This window comes from Hordeum vulgare, chromosome 2H (assembly GCF_904849725.1).
Source record: "Hordeum vulgare subsp. vulgare chromosome 2H, MorexV3_pseudomolecules_assembly, whole genome shotgun sequence".
In the NCBI taxonomy this organism is placed as follows: Eukaryota; Viridiplantae; Streptophyta; class Magnoliopsida; order Poales; family Poaceae; genus Hordeum; species Hordeum vulgare.
The window spans coordinates 12,556,478-12,576,911 of record NC_058519.1 but is presented as its reverse complement, the minus strand read 5'-3'; the positions used below and the strand labels follow the sequence as shown (position 1 = coordinate 12,576,911).

General features: G+C 41.2%; 1 protein-coding gene across 2 annotated transcripts; it reads right to left on the bottom strand.

Moving 5' to 3' along the window:
• Positions 1-16,927: 16,927 nt before the first annotated feature.
• On the bottom strand, positions 16,928-18,336 carry LOC123429167 (bidirectional sugar transporter SWEET6a-like). 2 transcript variants are annotated; one of them, XM_045113227.1, is made up of 5 exons: positions 18,257-18,336; positions 17,923-18,148; positions 17,651-17,806; positions 17,200-17,319; positions 16,928-17,089 (listed from the first exon to the last, which is right to left on the bottom strand). In XM_045113227.1, exons 1-5 carry the CDS (start codon positions 18,334-18,336, stop codon positions 16,928-16,930), a joined length of 744 nt encoding a protein of 247 aa, XP_044969162.1. The 2 variants fall into 2 exon arrangements, with proteins under 2 accessions (XP_044969162.1, XP_044969163.1); XM_045113228.1 differs by having other exon boundaries at positions 17,651-17,812; positions 17,932-18,148.
• Between the last annotated feature and the right edge of the window lie 2,098 nt (positions 18,337-20,434).

The following is a 20,434-nucleotide window of genomic DNA, read 5'->3' as shown; positions in this document are numbered from 1 at the left end:
TCACAGTCATTTGTAGTGCTTTTTAATTTCAGGGTCAACTAGCTCAAAAAAATGCACGAAGAATACCAAATGAAGTCAGAAATTGTTGAAATTTTGTGATGTGCCTTTGAATGGTGCATTTTGAACACACAAAAAGTATGGAGTTCAAATAAGTTCAAAAATATGAAATCCTTTTGTAAGAGATGAGTTCTCGTTCGAAACGTTGATACTTCGAGAGAGATTGTCCGTTTTGTACATGAAGTGCATCCAGTTTTTGTCGTAGCCCTCTCAACTTTTTAACACATGCTATGTGGGTGAAATGATGATAGCATGCCAACTTTCAACATTTTCAGAGTTCATTTGTAGTGCTTTTCAATTTCAGAGTCAACTAGCTCAAAAAAAATAAGTAAATGCACGAAGAAAACCAAATGAAGTCAGAAATTGTTGAAATTTTGTGATGTGCCTTTTAATGGTGCATTTTGAAGACACAAAAAGTATGGAGTTCAAATAAGTTCAAAAAAATGAAATCCCTTTGTAAGAGATGAGTTCTCGTTCGAAACGCTGAAACTTCGAGAGAGATTGTCCGTTTTGTACACGAAGTTCATCCAGTTTTTGTCCTCACCCTCTCAACTTTTTAACACATGCTATGTGGGTGAAATTATGATAGCATGCCAACTTTCAATATTTTCAGAGTTCATTTGTAGTGCTTTTCAATTTCAGGGTCAACTAGCTCAAAAAAAAAAGTAAATGCACGAAGAATACCAAATGAAGTCAGAAATTGTTGAAATTTTGTGATGTGCCTTTGAATTGTGCATTTTGACCACTCAAAAAGTATGGAGTTCAAATAAGTTCAAAAAAATGAAATCTCTTTGTAAGACATGAGTTCTCGTTCGAAATGCTGATACTTCGAGAGAGATTGTGCGTTTTATACATGAAGTGCATCCAGTTTTTGTCGTAGCCCTCTCAACTTTTTAACACATGCTATGTGGGTGTAATGATGATAGAATGCCAACTTTCAAAATTTTCAGAGTTCATTTGTAGTACTTTTTAATTTCAGGGTCAACTAGCTCAAAAAAAATAAAATAAGTAAATGCACGAAGAATACCAAATGAATTCAGAAATTGTTGAAATTTTGTGATGTGCCTTTGAATGGTGCATTTTGAACACACAAAAAGTATGGAGTTCAAATAAGTTCAAAAAAATGAAATCCCTTTGTAAGAGATGAGTTCTCGTTCGAAACGCCGATACTTCGAGAGAGATTGTCCGTTTTGTACACGAAGTGCATCCAGTTTTTGTCGTAGCCCTCTCAACTTTTTAACACATTCTATGTGGGTGAAATGATGATAGCATGCCAACTTTCAACATTTTCAGAGTCATTTGTAGTGCTTTTTAATTTCAGGGTGAACTAGCTCAAAAAAATGCACGAAGAATACCAAATGAAGTCAGAAATTGTTGAAATTTTGTGATGTGCCTTTGAATGGTGCATTTTGAACACACAAAAAGTATGGAGTTCAAATAAGTTGAAAAATATGAAATCCCTTTGTAAGAGATGAGTTCTCGTTCGAAACGCTGATACTTCGAGAGAGATTGTCCGTTTTGTACATGAAGTGCATCCAGTTTTTGTCGTAGCCCTCTCAACTTTTTAACACATGCTATGTGGGTGAAATGATGATAGCATGCCAACTTTCAACATTTTCAGAGTTCATTTGTAGTGCTTTTCAATTTCAGGGTCAACTAGCTCAAAAAAAAAGTAAATGCACGAAGAAAACCAAATGAAGTCAGAAATTGTTGAAATTTTGTGATGTGCCTTTGAATGGTGCATTTTGAACACAAAAAAAGGATGGAGTTCAAATAAGTTCAAAAAAATGAAATCCCTTTGTAAGAGATGAGTTCTCGTTCGAAACGCTGAAACTTCGAAAGAGATTGTCCGTTTTGTACACGAAGGTCATCCAGTTTTTGTCGTAGCCCTCTTACCTTTTTAACACATGCTATGTGGGTGAAATGATGATAGCATGCCAACTTTCAACATTTTCAGAGTTCATTTGTAGTGCTTTTCAATTTCAGGGTCAACTAGCTCAAAAAAAGTAAATGCACGAAGAATACCAAATGAAGTCAGAAATTGCTGAAATTTCGTGATGTGCCTTTTAATGGTGCATTTTGACCACGCAAAAAGTATGGAGTTCAAATAAGTTCAAAAAAATGAAATCTCTTTGTAAGAGATGAGTTCTCGTTCGAAATGCTGATACTTCGAGAGAGATTGTGCGTTTTATACACGAAGTGCATCCAGTTTATGTCGTAGCCCTCTCAACTTTTTAACACATGCTATGTGGGTGTAATGATGATAGAATGCCAACTTTCAACATTTTCAGAGTTCATTTGTAGTACTTTTTAATTTCAGGGTCAACTAGCTCAAAATAAATAAATAAGTAAATGCACGAAGAATACCAAATGAATTCAGAAATTGTTGAAATTTTGTGATGTGCCTTTGAATGGTGCATTTTGAACACACAAAAAGTATGGAGTTCAAATAAGTTCAAAAAAATGAAATCCCTTTGTAAGAGATGAGTTCTCGTTCGAAACGCCGATACTTCGAGAGAGATTGTCCGTTTTGTACACGAAGTGCATCCAGTTTTTGTCGTAGCCCTCTCAACTTTTTAACACATTCTATGTGCGTGAAATGATGATAGCATGCCAACTTTCAACATTTTCAGAGTCATTTGTAGTGCTTTTTAATTTCAGGGTGAACTAGCTCAAAAAAATGCACGAAGAATACCAAATGAAGTCAGAAATTGTTGAAATTTTGTGATGTGCCTTTGAATGGTGCATTTTGAACACACAAAAAGTATGGAGTTCAAATAAGTTGAAAAATATGAAATCCCTTTGTAAGAGATGAGTTCTCGTTCGAAACGCTGATACTTCGAGAGAGATTGTCCGTTTTGTACGTGAAGTGCATCCAGTTTTTGTCGTAGCCCTCTCAACTTTTTAACACATGCTATGTGGGTGAAATGATGATAGCATGCCAACTTTCAACATTTTCAGAGTTCATTTGTAGTGCTTTTCAATTTCAGGGTCAACTAGCTCAAAAAAAAAAAGTAAATGCACGAAGAAAACCAAATGAAGTCAGAAATTGTTGAAATTTTGCGATGTTCCTTTGAATGGTGCATTTTGAACACACAAAAAGGATGGAGTTCAAATAAGTTCAAAAAAATGAAATCCCTTTGTAAGAGATGAGTTCTCGTTCGAAACGCTGAAACTTCGAAAGAGATTGTCCGTTTTGTACACGAAGGTCATCCAGTTTTTGTCGTAGCCCTCTTAAATTTTTAACACATGCTATGTGGGTGAAATGATGATAGCATGCCAACTTTCAACATTTTCAGAGTTCATTTGTAGTGCTTTTCAATTTCAGGGTCAACTAGCTCAAAAAAAGTAAATGCACGAAGAATACCAAATGAAGTCAGAAATTGCTGAAATTTCGTGATGTGCCTTTGAATGGTGCATTTTGACCACGCAAAAAGTATGGAGTTCAAATAAGTTCAAAAAAATGAAATCTCTTTGTAAGAGACGAGTTCTCGTTTGAAATGCTCATACTTCGAGAGAGATTGTGCATTTTATACACGAAGTGCATCCAGTTTATGTCGTAGCCCTCTCAACTTTTTAACACATGCTATGTGGGTGTAATGATGATAGAATGCCAACTTTCAACATTTTCAGAGTTCATTTGTAGTACTTTTTAATTTCAGGGTCAACTAGCTCAAAATAAATAAATAAGTAAATGCACGAAGAATACCAAATGAATTCAGAAATTGTTGAAATTTTGTGATGTGCCTTTGAATGGTGCATTTTGAACACACAAAAAGTATGGAGTTCAAATAAGTTCAAAAAAATGAAATCCCTTTGTAAGAGATGAGTTCTCGTTCGAAACGCTGATACTTCGAGAGAGATTGTCCGTTTTGTACACGAAGTGCATCCAGTTTTTGTCGTAGCCCTCTCAACTTTTTAACACATGCTATGTGCGTGAAATGATGATAGCATGCCAACTTTCAATATTTTCAGAGTCATTTGTAGTGCTTTTTAATTTCAGGGTCAACTAGATCAAAAAAATGCACGAAGAATACCAAATGAAGTCAGAAATTGTTGAAATTTTGTGATGTGCCTTTGAATGGTGCATTTTGAACACACAAAAAGTATGGAGTTCAAATAAGTTCAAAAATATGAAATACCTTTGTAAGAGATGAGTTCTCGTTCGAAACGCTGATACTTCGAGAGAGATTGTCCGTTTTGTACATGAAGTGCATCCAGTTTTTGTCGTAGCCCTCTCAACTTTTTAACACATGCTATGTGGGTGAAATGATGATAGCATGCCAACTTTCAACATTTTCAGAGTTCATTTGTATTGCTTTTCAATTTCAGGGTCAACTAGCTCAAAAAAAAATAAGTAAATGCACGAAGATAACCAAATGAAGTCAGAAATTGTTGAAATTTTGTGATGTGCCTTTGAATGGTGCATTTTGAACACACAAAAAGTATGGAGTTCAAATAAGTTCAAAAAATGAAATCCCTATGTAAGAGATGAGTTCTCGTTCGAAACGCTGAAACTTCGAGAGAGATTGTCCGTTTTGTACACGAAGGTCATCCAGTTTTTGTCGTAGCCCTCTCAACTTTTTAACACATGCTATGTGGGTGAAATGATGATAGCATGCCAACTTTCAACCTTTTCAGAGTTCATTTGTAGTGCTTTTCAATTTCAGGGTCAACTAGCTCAAAAAAAAAGTAAATGCACGAAGAATACCAAATGAAGTCAGAAATTGCTGAAATTTTGTGATGTGCCTTTGAATGGTGCATTTTGACCATGCAAAAAGTATGGAGTTCAAATAAGTTCAAAAAAATGAAATCTCTTTGTAAGAGATGAGTTCTCGTTCGAAATGCTGATACTTCGAGAGAGATTGTGCGTTTTATACACGAAGTGCATCCAATTTTTGTCGTAGCCCTCTCAACATTTTAACACATGCTATGTGGGTGTAATGATGATAGAATGCCAACTTTCAACATTTTCAGAGTTCATTTGTAGTACTTTTTAATTTCAGGGTCAACTAGCTCAAAAAAAAATAAGTAAATGCACGAAGAATACCAAATGAATTCAGAAATTGTTGAAATTTTGTGATGTGCCTTTGAATGGTGCATTTTGAACACACAAAAAGTATGGAGTTCAAATAAGTTCAAAAAAATGAAATCCCTTTGTAAGAGATGAGTTCAAATAATTACTTTTGAAAATGGAAAATAGTTTTGCATTATTTATTCAATTTCAAACACTTTTCATTATCATAGTTTTGTCAAATTCTCAAATATGCAAAAAGAATTTTAATAAACATAGTTTTTAATTGAAAATAACAAAATAGTTAATAGTTTGGATAGTCAAAATAATTACTTTTGAAAATAGAAAATAGTTTTGCATTATTTATTCAATTTCAAACACTTTTCATTATCATAGTTTTGGCAAATTCTCAAACATGCAAAAAGAATTTTAATAAACATAGTTTTTAATTGAAAATAACAAAATAGTTAATAGTTTGGATAGTCAAAATAATTACTTTTGAAAATAGAGAATAGTTTTGCATTATTTATTCAATTTCAAACACTTTTCATTATCATAGTTTTGTCAAATTCTCAAATATGCAAAAAGAATATTTAATAAACATACTTTTTAATTGAAAATAGCAAAATAGATAATAGTTTGGATAGTCAAAATTATTAATGATGAAAATAGAAAAAAAATGAAACTATATGAGAATTTATAGAGAAAATTCAATCTAAATTCAAAGTGAACTCACTTTGAATTCATGTTGAATTTTCTCCATAATTTCGAATATAGTTTCAATTTTCAGTGAGTTTAGGCCCGTAAGCCTGCTTTAGAGAGGAGCTCGATGGAGAAGCTGCGACGGGGCTTATAAACAAGTGTTAGTCCCCCTCGCTGGGCGAGGTGGGACTAAACTTATCGTGCAGCCGAGGAGGGGCTTTAGTCCCGGGTGGAGCCACGACCCGGGACTAAAGACAACCTTAAGTCTCGGTTGGAGCTCCGCACCGGGACTAAAGGCCCGTGCTTCCCGCCTTGTGGTCTGCCGAAAAAGGGCCTTTAGTCCCGGGTCGTGGCTCCACCCAGGACTAAAGGGGGTCTTTAGTCCCGGATCGAGCCCCGAACCGGGACTAAAGATCCACCTATATAAGCGGGAGTTAGAAAATTTCCAACCCAAATCGCATTTCCTTCTCTCCTTCTTCCTCGTTCTCCTGCCCGACGCGGCACAGCGACGAACTCGACGACGCCGTCAGGCTACCCTCCGTCCTGCTCGCCGCCGCCTGCCGTCCTCCTTGCCGTGCGCCGCCCTCCTCGCCGCACGCCGTCGACACCTCCGGCCGGTAAGCCCCCGCCCCCTCCTCCCCAACACTCCGGCGAGTAGAAGAAAAGAAGAAAAAGGAGAAGAAAAGAAGAAAAATGAGAAGAAAGGAAGAAAAAGGAGAAGAAAGGAAGAAAAAGGAGAAGAAAGGAAGAAAAAGGAGAAGAAAAGAAGAAAAATGAGAAGAAAGGAAGAAAAAGGAGAAGAAAGGAAGAAAAAGGGAAGAAAAGAAGAAAAAGATTTTTTTTGTCATTTAATTCTTATTGTTATTAGGTTTGTGCTAGATTATTAGGGTTAGTAATATTTAGAATTAGGAAAAAGGAAAATAAGAAGAGGAGGAGAAGAAAAGAAGAAAAAGGAGAATAAGAAGAGGAGGAGAGGAGAAGAAGAGGAAAAATAGAAGAAGAGGAGAAGTAGAAGAAGAGAAAAAAATTAGAAGAGGAGGAGAGGAGAAGTAGAAGAAGAGAAGAGGAGAAGTAGTAGAAGAAGAGGAGAAGTAGAAGTAGAAGAAGAAGTAGAAGAAGAGGAGAAATAGAAGAAGAGGACAAATTAGTTTAGGGTTACAACAAGAAGAAATATTGTTTTTGTCATTTAATTTTGCTATTGTATAGTGTATATGCTTAAGTGTTAATAGTGTTTCTTAGATTATTGCTTAATTTTTCTATTGTATATGTATAAGTGTTAATACTTTAATTTTGCTATTGTATATGCTAAGTGTTAATAGTTTATTTTTAGCAAGAAAATTAATAGAACTAGTTTATTTTTTTAGTTCATTTTATGATGCCTATCCCGCATCCTCGTCGTCGACTCGGCGGAGGACACCTGCTTGATCAGAGGGGCCCTATCCGGGACTGGGCTCCGCCCGGCTGGTATTGGGAGGTGCTACCTTCCGGGGGGCGTAGGTTGGTGAGGAGCCAGCCCGTCGTTGACCCGATCCTTGTTTGGTGGCGGTCGTGTGGGCCAGTGAGGGTGTCGAGGCTTCCGGACACCGCTGAGGTGGTACGTCACCGTGTCAGCGAGGAGGATGAGCACGTCCGTCGCTACATGGTTGCGTTGGAGGGCAGGTTCGAGCATACCTGACAGGTTCTTCGGGGATCTCACTGGAGCTATGATCCTGTGATGGTTCCTTCTCTTTGTTGTCCATCGCCCGCGCCCATGCCCGTCGGGCGCTACGGTTCTAGATGTATCAGTGATGCTATATGTATGATAGTATTCGAGGAGTATTAGTGATAATATTCGACGATGTACAGACAAAAGAGATGATGTATTTGCTTATAATTGAATGCATGCTAATTTGAATACTACTTTATTTTACGATTTGGTTTTGCTTATTGAATGCTCAAATTGGAAAAGTACTCCTACTTTGAATACTATGCAGAAATCTAGGAATCCCGGGTGGAGCCACGACCCGGGACTAAAGTTGTTTTGGAACGGAGTTCCTGATAGAATAATTCTTTTTTGGTACAAAGGTTAAGAGAATCCGTTAGACATATTTTAGAGTTTAGGTTCTAGCCAAGACCCGGGACTAAAGGTCCTCCTATATAAAACGACACTTCGAAGTTTCCAACCCCTCTTATATAGTTTGTTACTTTATTAATTAATAAAATGTCCGTTTTTTGCAGAACTATGGATCCACATATCAGGAACCTCGAAGAGGAAGAACTTCTCGAAGATATAATCAAAGACGGCCCCGACGTTGAACCAGCTGAATCTCCATCGTCATATCTAAACCCCTCCGGATATGGAATGGAGGTCGAGCGACACGAAGATGAAGCCGATGGGGCAGGAGATAGGTCCAATGACGGAGAAGGTGATAGCTCCACTGATGGAGAAGCCGGTGGAGAAGCCGGTGAAGAAATAATAAAGTCCGGCGAGGTATACATATGAAGTTCGACAATCACTTGTAATATGTGAAAAATATTGGAGATAGCTCTATATTGTATACATATACATTCATTTGACGAATGTTTCTCCCTCTTAGGCCTCCACATCGAGCAAAGCTACGAAACGAGGCCCGACTAGAAAGTTGGATGCACGGACGCATTACACCTTTGAGGTGATATTGCCTACGGGCGAACCCAAGCTTCCCAAGAATGTTGCTGACACATTCAAGAAGCAATGCGGAGTTCTCGTTAGGGATCACGTCCCGATCAGCGTTCGGGAGTGGAACAAGCGCAAAGGGGCAGCCGATAGTGACTATGTCGCCGAAAGGTACAAAGATAATCTCATGTCACATTTCAACCTGCCAGAATGTGAGAATGAAGACGCCGCAGACAAACTGAGGGCCAAAATCGAGCAGTGGACTCTAAAGAAGATGGCCGAACTGTTCCGTAGCTGGAAGAAGAAGCTATGGAAAAACTATCTGAAGACAAAGAAAGTGCCAGTATTCGAGGGGTATCTAGCCAAGCAGGTGAATCACTGGAAGGCATTTCAAGAGTACAAGGAGTCAGAAGATGCCCAGGCATTATCAGAAAAGAACAAGATAAATGCCGACAAGAAGAAATATCACCACAAGCTGGGGCCAGGGGGCTATGAGACTTCCATCCCAAAGTGGGATAGGAAAGAGCAAGATCTGCTAGATAAAGGCATCGTACCTGAACCACTCCGTGATGAGTGGGAATTGAGAGCAAGAAATTGGTTCCTTGCGCATGGTGGTTCGTACGACGAAGAAACAGGGGACCTCATCTGCAGTGACGGTCTTAGGATACCCAGGGAGAATTGGAAAAGGATAGTGAAAGAAATTAAGGAGGGAAAAAGAAAGTTCACTGCAGATAGAGAGAAAGATTTTCTCACACTGGTCCTCGGCAATGACGAACATGGAGGACGAACGCGAGGCTTCGGTCCTTCTTACCCATGGTGGCTTGGGTTTGCCAGAGACCAAGACACTTACAGAAGCCGAGAGAGAGCAAAGAAGCGGCAGCAGGATGAGGAGAATGTCAAGTTCAACCAGTTGCTTGCCAGGATTAACGAGCAACAGAAGCAGATTCATGAGCTTAGAGGAGTAGCACGCCAGGAAGATCCTGCATTTGATATTACCGGCGCCCCATCTAAGCGGAAAAGCAGCATGGCTGAATCTGAGGCCCCGCCCGACGATGAACGAAGAATGATAGAGAGCGGTCCCGGCTACCCTGTGGATGGAATTAAGGAGTCAACATCATGTGAACTCCATCAGAAATTCAACAACATATCCATGAAGGTGGTCGTCGGACAAGCTTTACCTTCTGGCCCTCATGCACGCTGGCATGGCCGTGAGATTCCACCTGGCTTTGCTAAAGTCGGGGTAGATGAAATCATGGCGAGGTTTCATGACATGGAGCTCGACATAGCTGGACCCGAAGATGAGAGGACACTCGGAGAAGTACTGGGTGGAGTCATCCTATGGGACAAGAACTACATCAAGCTTCCAGGCTCGGCCCCAAGGACAACACCGCCTCCTAGTCGTCGCAGGTCACCTACACCTCCATTACCTCCAAGCCATCCACATGACGTCGGCCAGCACAACACGAGTCCATCTCGATCACCGCCGCCGGACTTGGGTCGTCCGTCTCCGTCGCCTCCCGCTCCGGATACTAAGCGGAAGCGTGCCACCAAGAACGCTGCGCCGACGATTTCTAAGCGACGGAGCCCCCCAAAGCGCAAACGGTCGCCCCTCCCAAAGGTACCTCATGCTAATCTTCCTATCAGACCTTATGATCGTACCCCCGAGGAGAACGCCAGGATAGCAAAGGAACATCATGATGCGCAGATAAAAAGAAGGAATCCGAGCCCCGCCCGAAATACACCGAGAAGCAAATAGCATTTGCAAAATACTTCACGACCCTTCCATCATAGAGACTTACACCATAAGCCTGACTATACATGCACATTGCAGAAGGAAGTGAAAAAGAGCAGATCACGTGCAAGTGGGAGCAAATCAAGTTCAACTACAAGCAAGAAAAAATCAGACGTTCCTCAGCTTGGACAACAGGCCAAACAGTCGATCCCACCCCTCAAGGTGTTAATCGAGAATGTTCCCCCTCCGGTGGAGGGGAAAGATTTGGAATTAGCAAAGAAGTGGCCGCTGAATGGGGTGTCTCGGTTGAAGATGTTCTGGATTCCCAAGACGACAGGTTACCCAAGGCTGTGGTAGCCCCTAAGCCACAGTTTGTCATGGGACAGCCTTTGGTCAGCAAAGATGATCTCCCAACAAATATGCGTTACTTGCATACATGGTACTTAAGTGAATCAAAGAACGGGAGAACGATGATCGTGTCCCACGGGAGTACTACGGCCGCCCCGAAGAAATCCATATCGACTTTGATGAACTCTTCCAGATGTACAATGGCGACGCCCTCGACAAATCGCTTATGAGTTGCTATTGTCTGTAAGTTTTTCAATTCGTTGTCTACATATAACTTGTTTAGTTATTTCAATTCATTGTCTATATATAACTTGTACTCTATTATGTAGAATGAAGATTCTGGATTGTAAAAGTAAGGGCATCCTAAATATTGGGTTTATTGACCCAGATAAAATACATATAGCGACGCTAACTGATAAACCCAAGGAGACGGAGGAAAACCTTCTAAGGTTTCTAACAGATCAAAATTTCTGTGAGCACATACTGTTTCCATACAACTTCAGGTGAGGGTCTTTACTCTGTTGTGTCCATTCACTTATAAGTGTAATTGATAAGTTACTGACACACATATATATATACATGTGCAGCTTCCATTGGATTCTGTTGGACATTCAAATTGATAAGGGAAGAGTTGATGCCTTCGACCCATTATCGAGACCCTTGGAACAGTTCCAAAGCCTGCAGGACATGCTCCAAGGGTAATTTCAATCATTCTTGCGCTCTATCGGTCTCTTTCGATGATTTTCTGATATATCAATTAATGAAAAACTTAGCAAATCATTATCCTTGTCGGGCAGGGTTTGGAAGCGGTTCAAGTACGTGACTCCCGGTATCTTTCCTGAGAAGCTGACCTTTAGAGCGGCTCAGGTAAGTAGTTGTATGATATACTTTTATTTTCAATACATTTATGATGCTAGATTATTATTTTGATTATATATATTCTATCCTCGTAAAGTGCGACCAGCAGCCACGGGGAACGCATCTATGCGGATACTATGTTTGCGAGACCATTCGCACGTTTACCTCTGAGCACAAGGATCACAGATTCGACGTAAGCAATGAACATTCACATCTCTATTTTTACCCGTCATTCTTTTTTATCATGATTGATATTCATATTCATCTCCTCTTCTTATATAGTACAAGGCCATGAGGATGAAGGTCCTACCAGAGCAACGCGCGATTGCTGTTGCACAGGAGCTTGCGACCTTTCTGAGGACGGAAGCTATAGATGACAAAGGACAATTTAGTGTAGCTAGGGGCCATTACTGATGTTCGTCCATCTAATCGAATAGACGGGCTCTAGTCCCGATAATTCAGATCTCCATATAATTGTATATATATGCTCGCTTGTAAGATAAGTTAATTTTTTATATATATGCATAATTATTTCTATTTTAATTATATGAAAACTAATTCCCGAACACCAAACGAGGCATCACGTTAATCTCCCGAACACCTAAACCCTAAAACCCTAAAACACAAAAATAATTTCATTCAAGAAAAAACCCAAAAATAAACAAAATCTGAAACTCTTTAGTCCCGGTCCGTGTAACGAACCGGGACTAAAGGGCCTGCCCCTGGGGCGCTACGAGGCGCCCACGTGGAGCACCTTTAGTCCCGGCTTGGAACAGGGCCGGGACTAAAGGTTAGGCCTTTAGTCCCACCCCTTTAGGTGAACCGGGACTAAAGCCCCTTACGGGCCGGGGCTAAAGGCCCCGTCCCCACTAGTGTTACATGGCACTCCTTTGGTATTTCCTTGCCTTATAGTGCTCACAGATTGCTGCTAGTATATTTCTTGTAACCATGTAAATACATTATTTTTTACATGGCAGTCCTTTGGTATTTTTTAAAGTTACTTGATTAGTCTATACCACTTAAATATGCTACGCATTGTCTGTTGTTGTCAGATCTTTGACATGAATTTGCAGAATAAAGAGTAAGTTTCATGTGTAAACTTGTTGACATACCAACATTTGAAGTTTATGCTGACCGGTTTGATGACCAGAGGCTTCACATTGTGCATATTCTTTGTTAGTGATGCCATGTTTTTTGGTGTAGATAATTCGTTATTCTCATTTAAGGCACTGTAAGATTTAAGATCTTTGGACAGTACGTTATTCATTTTTTTATTTGTTCTAGTTCTCTTATTTCTACTATCTATTCATATCACAAGTATCTAATGTTGTTGTAAATATGCTAGGTATGACGACGAAATGATAGTTGCCTTCAGGAGGTCTGACGACAAGAACGTGAGTAACAACCTCAATAATATAGTAATTCGTTATGTGTTGTGTGTTTTGTTACTTTGTCATTTGATACACTTTTCTTTCGACTAATTTTAAGAAACCTCATGTTTAGTTTAGTTTTATAGTAGCTAAAATGTTATTCTCATTTGTAGACAATATAAGATTTGAGAATTTTAGAAAACATGTAACTCATTTTTATATTTGTTGTAATTATATTATTTCTACTATTTATTCATATGTACAGATATCTATGGTTCTTGTAAATATGCAGGTAAGATTAGGAAGGGGGCTACTTGGTGCTGCTCATCACAATCAGACAAGGCATAATGGTTGCCTTCAGGAGGGCGAACAACAAAAACCTGAATAATAGCCTTGATAGTGTGTATCTTCTGTTGATGTAAAGTGAATTGTACTCATTCTGAACCGTGATGGGTGATGTATTTTGTCAATCTATATTATAAGTTATCATTTTGTAGAGGAATTTATAAATTGGTATGTTGTACATATATATAGATGGTTGCATACTAGTTGAACTGTGTAATGTTAGACAATTTGCAAATACTTACATATGGGCCAAAATTAGCATTTGGTTTTGTGTAATGTATTATGCAAAAAAAATGCATCGGGTAAAATGGGGCCAATAGAAATGTGCTCAACGAAGAAGAATTTTGCGACGGAAAATAGTATCGACATAGACAGCCATTGGTCAAATCCTATATGGCGTTAGTTGATGACGGTTTGTTTCGTCACAATGGATTGGGCCTCTGCGGACCTGGAAAAAATCCATGACGGACAAGAACCGTCATGTAAGGTATGGTGTCAAATTATGATGCGATATACATGATAGATTTATAATCCGTCTTGGAAGGGTAACCATGATAGTTTGCAACTGATGCATGCCGTATAAAAACTGTCACGTATTAACAGATCTCTTGTAGTGTCTCATCATGTTCCAATAGTAAAGTGAAAGTAATCGTGTGTCTATAACATCAAAGAAATAGGAGGTATCACCATCGATGGATTCCAATTGATGTAACCGTCAAGGTGATTAGAGAGGAATCACCCTCGATGGTTCACGCTTGACGGGTTGCACGACAAAGTTGTTATCGAAAGTGTTGAAGGGGGAATCATCCTTCGCAATCCACCTCTAGTTAACTACACTACAGAATTAACATCAGGAGTACATTACCAGGTATCACCCTCGATACTCGATAGTATCTCTGAGAGTCGTACAACTAAGGTGTGTGAGGTGATGTGGCGGGTCATGGCTTGTCGATTAGTTGAGTCTTTGACTCTCCGAGTCTTCAAGTCGTCGAGTCTTCGATGATGAATGAGGGGCAACTGGGACTATGTGGGGTCACTGGGGATCACTAATCAACCGACTAAGCATTTAATATGCAGCAGGATACAAAAAGCAGTTTAACAAAAACAAGCTATGCATCAGAAAAGGAGCCATCTACAAAACTAGCAAAATCTAACGCAAACAAGAGGGAGAAAGAATGTGTGATATAGGGATGGTCGGGGGGGGGGGTGCTTGCCTGGATGCTGTGTAGACATATACGGATGCTCGACGGTGATGTAATCAATCACCGGATTAACATCGGTCTCGGGGTCTACCGAAAAGAAGTAATCGAAGGGGAAACAAATAAAGAACTGAGCAATCAAATGCAACACAAATGCAATGGCATGACAAGATGTGTGGGTGACATGCTCTAATGCAGCCTAAGCAATTTTAAAAGAATGGGGGAAAATACGTGGCAATATTTTTCCGGCTCCAGGTATTCTTTTCGATACATGATCCTAATGTAAAATGTCCATGTTCACTACATTAGAGGTGTTCACAGATATGTGGATTTCATAATCATATTCTTTATATTTTTCTGATCATTTTTCATATATAAATTATTTTCATGAGAGTTACGAATTAGTTTTAAATGATTTTCAAAGTTTTAATGATTTAATTTCTGAAATTTTCTGTAATTATTAGTATTTCGAAATTAAATGAAAATTGCTAGGTGCACCCGGTGCAGTGCACCCACACATGTATCAGAGGCTAACCAGTGGGGCCCGGGGCTGGCAGAGTCAGTAGGTCAACGTTGACCTATTGACGGTCAGCAGGGACCCAGAGGAGGCCCAGCCGGTTGTGGTCTCGACTTGGCTCGCGAAGGCCCTCTAGAACGCGGTCGGGAGAGGCGATGAAGGGGGCCAGGCGCCGGCCAGGGTAGCGAGCGGACGCGGCGGGGCAAAGCAGCTGCATCGCAGCAGCAAAAACAGTTAGCAATGCAGCGGAGCAGCAGGAGTAGAGCAGTAGCAGCCGCAAGGAGCAGTGGGCAAGGCGCCACAACGGCGGCGTCAGAGTAGTAGCACAACAACATCTTTAGCAGCATCCAGCGCAGCGGCAGAGGTGGCGCGCGCGGACGGCACACGGGAGTAGCAGGCAGCGATGGGGCGCACACAGACGGCGCGGAACAGTGCAACGAGCGGGTGAGGGGCGCAGGCGACCGGTGGTCCGACCGAGCTCGGTGTCGTGGCTACGAGGGAAAATCGAGGAGGGGTAGAGGGGGATGGAGATTGGGGCTCACGGGGAGCTCGAAGGGGAGGTCGGGAAGGCCGGGGGCAACCCGGAGCGTAGCACGACGTGCTCGATGGCAAGGATTCGGTGCAGCTTCGATAGATTTGATGCCCGCAGTCCACGTAGTCGACGTTGGGTAAGCCGTAGGCACCATAAGGAGGTGCAAGAGGCTCTGTGGTCGTGGGATCGATGATGACGTGGTGACGGCGATGCGGGTGTGTGCGGGGAAGCGAGCAACGACGCGAGCGAGGAGCAGGGAGAGGGCTAGGGAGGGAGGGAGAGTGCATGTGGGCGAGCTTATCCTCGCCGGGAGTCAAGAGGAGATTTGGCACGTGGACGATGCGCATGTGTGCACACCATCACTATGCCTCCTCCTCTGGTGAGAGGTGGGAGAAAGGCCGTGGCCAGTGAGTTGGGCTGCACTGTGGCCACTAGGGCCCAGTGTAGTAGTAGGTTCTTTCTCTTTCTCTTTTTTTATTTTATTTTCTATTTTCTTTTTCAACAGTAGTCTGCTATTTTATTTAGTCCACAAATGGCCGTCGTAAAATGTAAGACTTAGCCATGTAAATAGTTTGCGATATTTAATACTGTGAAAAAAAATTATGGGAGACATTTCAAGTTGTTTGAATTTTTCATAATTTAGAAAATCATTTAGAAATGCCTTTTGGCACCTGTTTTAAATATTTGAGAGCAATTCTTACACCTTATAGAAATGTTGGTTCACCAACATAATTGACTATAGATTATTTTCGAGATTAGGAACATTTTTGTTATTATGTTTGAAGAAATAATAGTTTTATTTTAATTTAAATTTGAAATTTGGCTTTGGTTTTATTAAGCGTAAATTTTGCTTAGTTAAACACGATAACATGGCACCATTCGGGGAGATTACTGTAGCATGAATCCAGGGATCTCGTATTTGTGTTTCATTTGGTATTAGGCCTGGATATTCGGCACACCTTCATTAAGGAGATAGTACTAGCAACAGGTGTTGTTTAGATGGTAACTTGAGACTAACTGATGTATTACCTTATATGATCGTTGTTAATAATAATTAATAAAATATACAGAGGCCGGGGGTATATCCTCCTTTAATAAAAATACTTTACTCCAATGTCCGTCGACCCTCTCATTAGGATTTAGGATTTAGTATTGGACGTAATGATATCTTTGTACATCTATATAATGACAGTGGATGCCCGTGAATATACGTATGTTGCATACAATGCATACGTAATGATATCTTGAAGAAATAATATACTGCAGAGCTGCTCATTGCCTCTCAATATAGCAACGGGGCAGTCACGGGAAAAGAGCAATCCAACCGAACTTGTCCGTGTTTTCTTTACGCCAAGACCAAGTTCAGTTTGCATCTCCAACGAGATGTTGGTTTTTCTTCACGGAAAAAAAGAGAGGAGCTTGATCGAAACAAGGATTCAAAGAGTACGTGACTGTTAAACATGGTCTCATAATATATACAGGATAGCTCTGCTGCATAAGTACTTACATACACTTGGTTCATCACACTCTAGTAACAAAGTAGTACTGACATCAACTTGTTGAAGTATCATCCGATATTAACTACTCAAAGTCTTTAGGACAAAATACCAAGCCAAGCTTATTTCTCGATGGTGACAGACACTTTGCCACTAGTAACTGCGTTTTTAGTGACGATGGTGGGCAGCTCGACATTCTTGCCCTTCTTGGGGGTCGACTTGTAGAACGAAAAGTAGAGGATCAGCTGGATGACGCCGAACACTGCACCGAGGCCATTGGGGATCTGTACAGAATTAAAGGAGGGCATATCTGTTAGATCGATGCGGAGGAGTTCTCGATTGTATGTCTAGCTGGTTTGCAACTGTTTTTCAATGCGTATGTGTATGTACATACCGTGATGTATAGATCGAACTTGATGAGCGCATAGGTCAACCAGCAGCTGCCGTTGAGGAAGTTGACTAGGGACAGGAAGAACGGCATGTACTCCACACTCTTGGTACTGATCACTTTACCCTGCAAGCAAGCAGTACAATATTACTACATTCATCTTATTTTTTTCAGTTATTCTTAGTACACTCGTTACTTAGAAAGAGCATAATAAATCAAAAGCATAATAAAAAGCGACAACAAACAAACTATTAAGCAACGAAAGGACTATTTAGGTCAAAACAAAAGCATCCAGTACTTTGAAAAAAAAAAAGTAGCGCAGGTTTTACAATGCATCATTATCACACCATACACCCACAACGGCAGATTAATTAGCTACCTGAACAATATAACAAGTTACAGCGGTTAGGAAATGGTGGGTAGAGGACATATCCATAAGTTGGTGTGGTGTACGTACCATGATCGTGAGCGGCGAGGCGTACATGACCGAGCCGAAGATGACACAGAGGATGCCGACAATCATGGAGCGCTTCTCATGGGTGTGGGCGCCGAGGAGCACACCGGCCACCACAGCGGCGACGAACGCCACCTCGATGGCGAGCACGCCGAGCATCTTCAACTGCACGCAAAGGCACATGTCTTGGGTTAGGGGCAGGTCTCCTGTACGTACATAAACTAACGCCGAGAAGAGACAGTATTCGGGATCAGGAGGAGTTAGGAGAGATGTACGTAACGTACCCTTGTGTTTCTGGCGGCGTAGATGAAGAAGAGTACGAGGTAGATACTCTCGATGATGAGGCCGATGCCGTTGATGGTGAGGACGAGGATGCTGTTGGGGTGGACGATGGGGAGGCCGTAGAAGCACCAGAGCATGCAGTTGAGCAGCGTCGCCAGGTAGGGGTCCGGCTTGAACTCCTCCACGTCCTTTGCCTTGATGATCCGCCAGAAGGTCGGCCTGCGTAAGTACAAGCAGCAGAAAACGAGCGTCAGATTCATGCCCTAGCTACACCTTGGATCCATTTATACAGATTAGCCGAGAGGAGAGGAGGAGGAGAGGGCTTACGCAGGGGACAGGAAGAGGCCGAACGAGATGACATTGCCGATGATGCCGACGATGTTGCGAGCCACTTCGGCGGAAACCATGTTGCTCAGCTAGATCGATCGCCGGGAACACAACTCGCTCAGTGGAAGAAACGACTTCAGAAAAGGTTGGCTGTGATTTGTTTTGGGAGTACGTGTGACTGGACTTATATACTAGGGGGGTTCGTCTTGGCCTTACCCAAGTTATATCCGATGTGGATATGGTTAAGGGTGGTTAATCGGTCAGCTTGGACTGCAGTCCTTATCGAACTCCCTCCCAGTCCCAACGGCCGGCCGTGACAAAATTTTCCTCGCCCGCGTCCTTTTTCGAGGAGAAAAGGGATCACGCAGCTAGGAGCTTGCTCCTCTCCCACGTATACTCCGACTCGGATAACCCCCATACAGTCGTACTACGCAAACAAACAACCCTAAAGGCTCATTTATACGATGGGGTAAGATGAAAAATTGCACCTACATAACGAAATAAAATTATTGATGTCACACATTTCACATATTTTATGATAACATATTTTAATAATTTTAAAAAACATATTTCCCTCTTTTTAAAACATACTTCACATATTTTCAAATAGATTTCACTCATTTCATCTAATATATTTCACTTATTTCAGCCAGTTCAAAAAATATTTTATAACTGATGATTTCACATATTTTATGATAACATATTTCACTCATTTCCAAAAATGTTTTGTATAACATATTTCTCTCATTTTAAAACAGATTTCGCACATTTTCAAACAGCTTTCACTCAATTCATCTAACATATTTCACTCCTCACTCATTTCAAAAAATATTATATAACATATTTCAACCATTTCAAAAAATATTTCATAAATAACATATTTAACTCTTTTGAAATAAACTCTTGCACATTTCCAAATATTTAGTTTCGCATGTTGAAATTTCAGTTTTATATTTTTGGTAAATAGGTTTCTTGCGAAATAGTTTAATTTCACCCATTTCTAGTGGGAAAAAATTGTTTCACATTTCTTGTCTGAAAATGGGTTGTTTCACATAGGAAATATTAATTTTAATGTGTTTGAAATGTATCCAACATTGGTCTGGTTCTAAATATCTTGGCGCTAAAAATTCAAATATATAAATTATTCCACAAACGAATTTATATTTCAAAAGATGTGACTGTTTTGAATTGTCTAAGATAAAATAAAAGTGCATGGATTTGTTCGGGATGGAGTGAGAGAGGAGATGTTGCATGCATGCATAAAAAAAAGTATTCCTAGTACTTATTTGATTCCCAAACAAGATGCATAATGGTGGTGGGCCAGACACTTGATATACACGTATCTTGACGATTAATTGATGGATAGATATCTGCTGGTAGGTACCGTTAACGCTACATGGTGTTGGGGAACGTCGTGCTGGGAAAAAAAAATACACACACATAAGATCTATCCATGATGATAACCATCTACGAGAGGAGAGATCGGATCCACATACCCTTGTAGATCGCTAAGCGGGAAACGTTAAGAAACACGGTAGATGTATCCGAACGTCTTCGCGATCCAAGTCGCAAGCCGTCCCGCGATCCAATCATGATCTAGCGCCGAACGGACGATACCTCCGCGTTCAGCACACGTGCAGCTCGATGATGATCTTCGCCTTCTTCGTCCAGCAAGAGGGCCGAAGAAGTAGATGAATTCTTCGATAGCACGACGGTGTGGCGGTGATGTTGGAGGAGCTAATCCGGCAGGGCTACACCATGCACTGCCGAACTAGTCTACGGGGTGTCACGAAGTACTGGAGGGAGATGGGCTGCGTCGGGGCTTGGGGTGCGGCTAGCCTCTCTCCTCTCCACTAGATATAGGTGGGAGGGAGGGGTGGCGCCCTAGGGAAAAACACCTAAGGTTGGCCGGCGGAGCACACGGGGGAGAAGTCCTTCTCCAATTTTGTTTGGTGGAGGAGGAGTCCTCCTCCTAGTAGGATTGCCCCATCTCTCCTCTATTCGGCCGGATAGGCCCATGAGGCTGGCCGCCCAACCCAACAGGGGCTGGTGCGCCACCTCTAGGCCTATGTGGTTCTCCTCCGGGTGGGTGGCCCCGCTCGGTGAACCCCCGGACCCCATTTGTCACTCCCGGTTCTTCAGCAGTAATGTCCGAAAACTTTTCGGAACCCGAATACA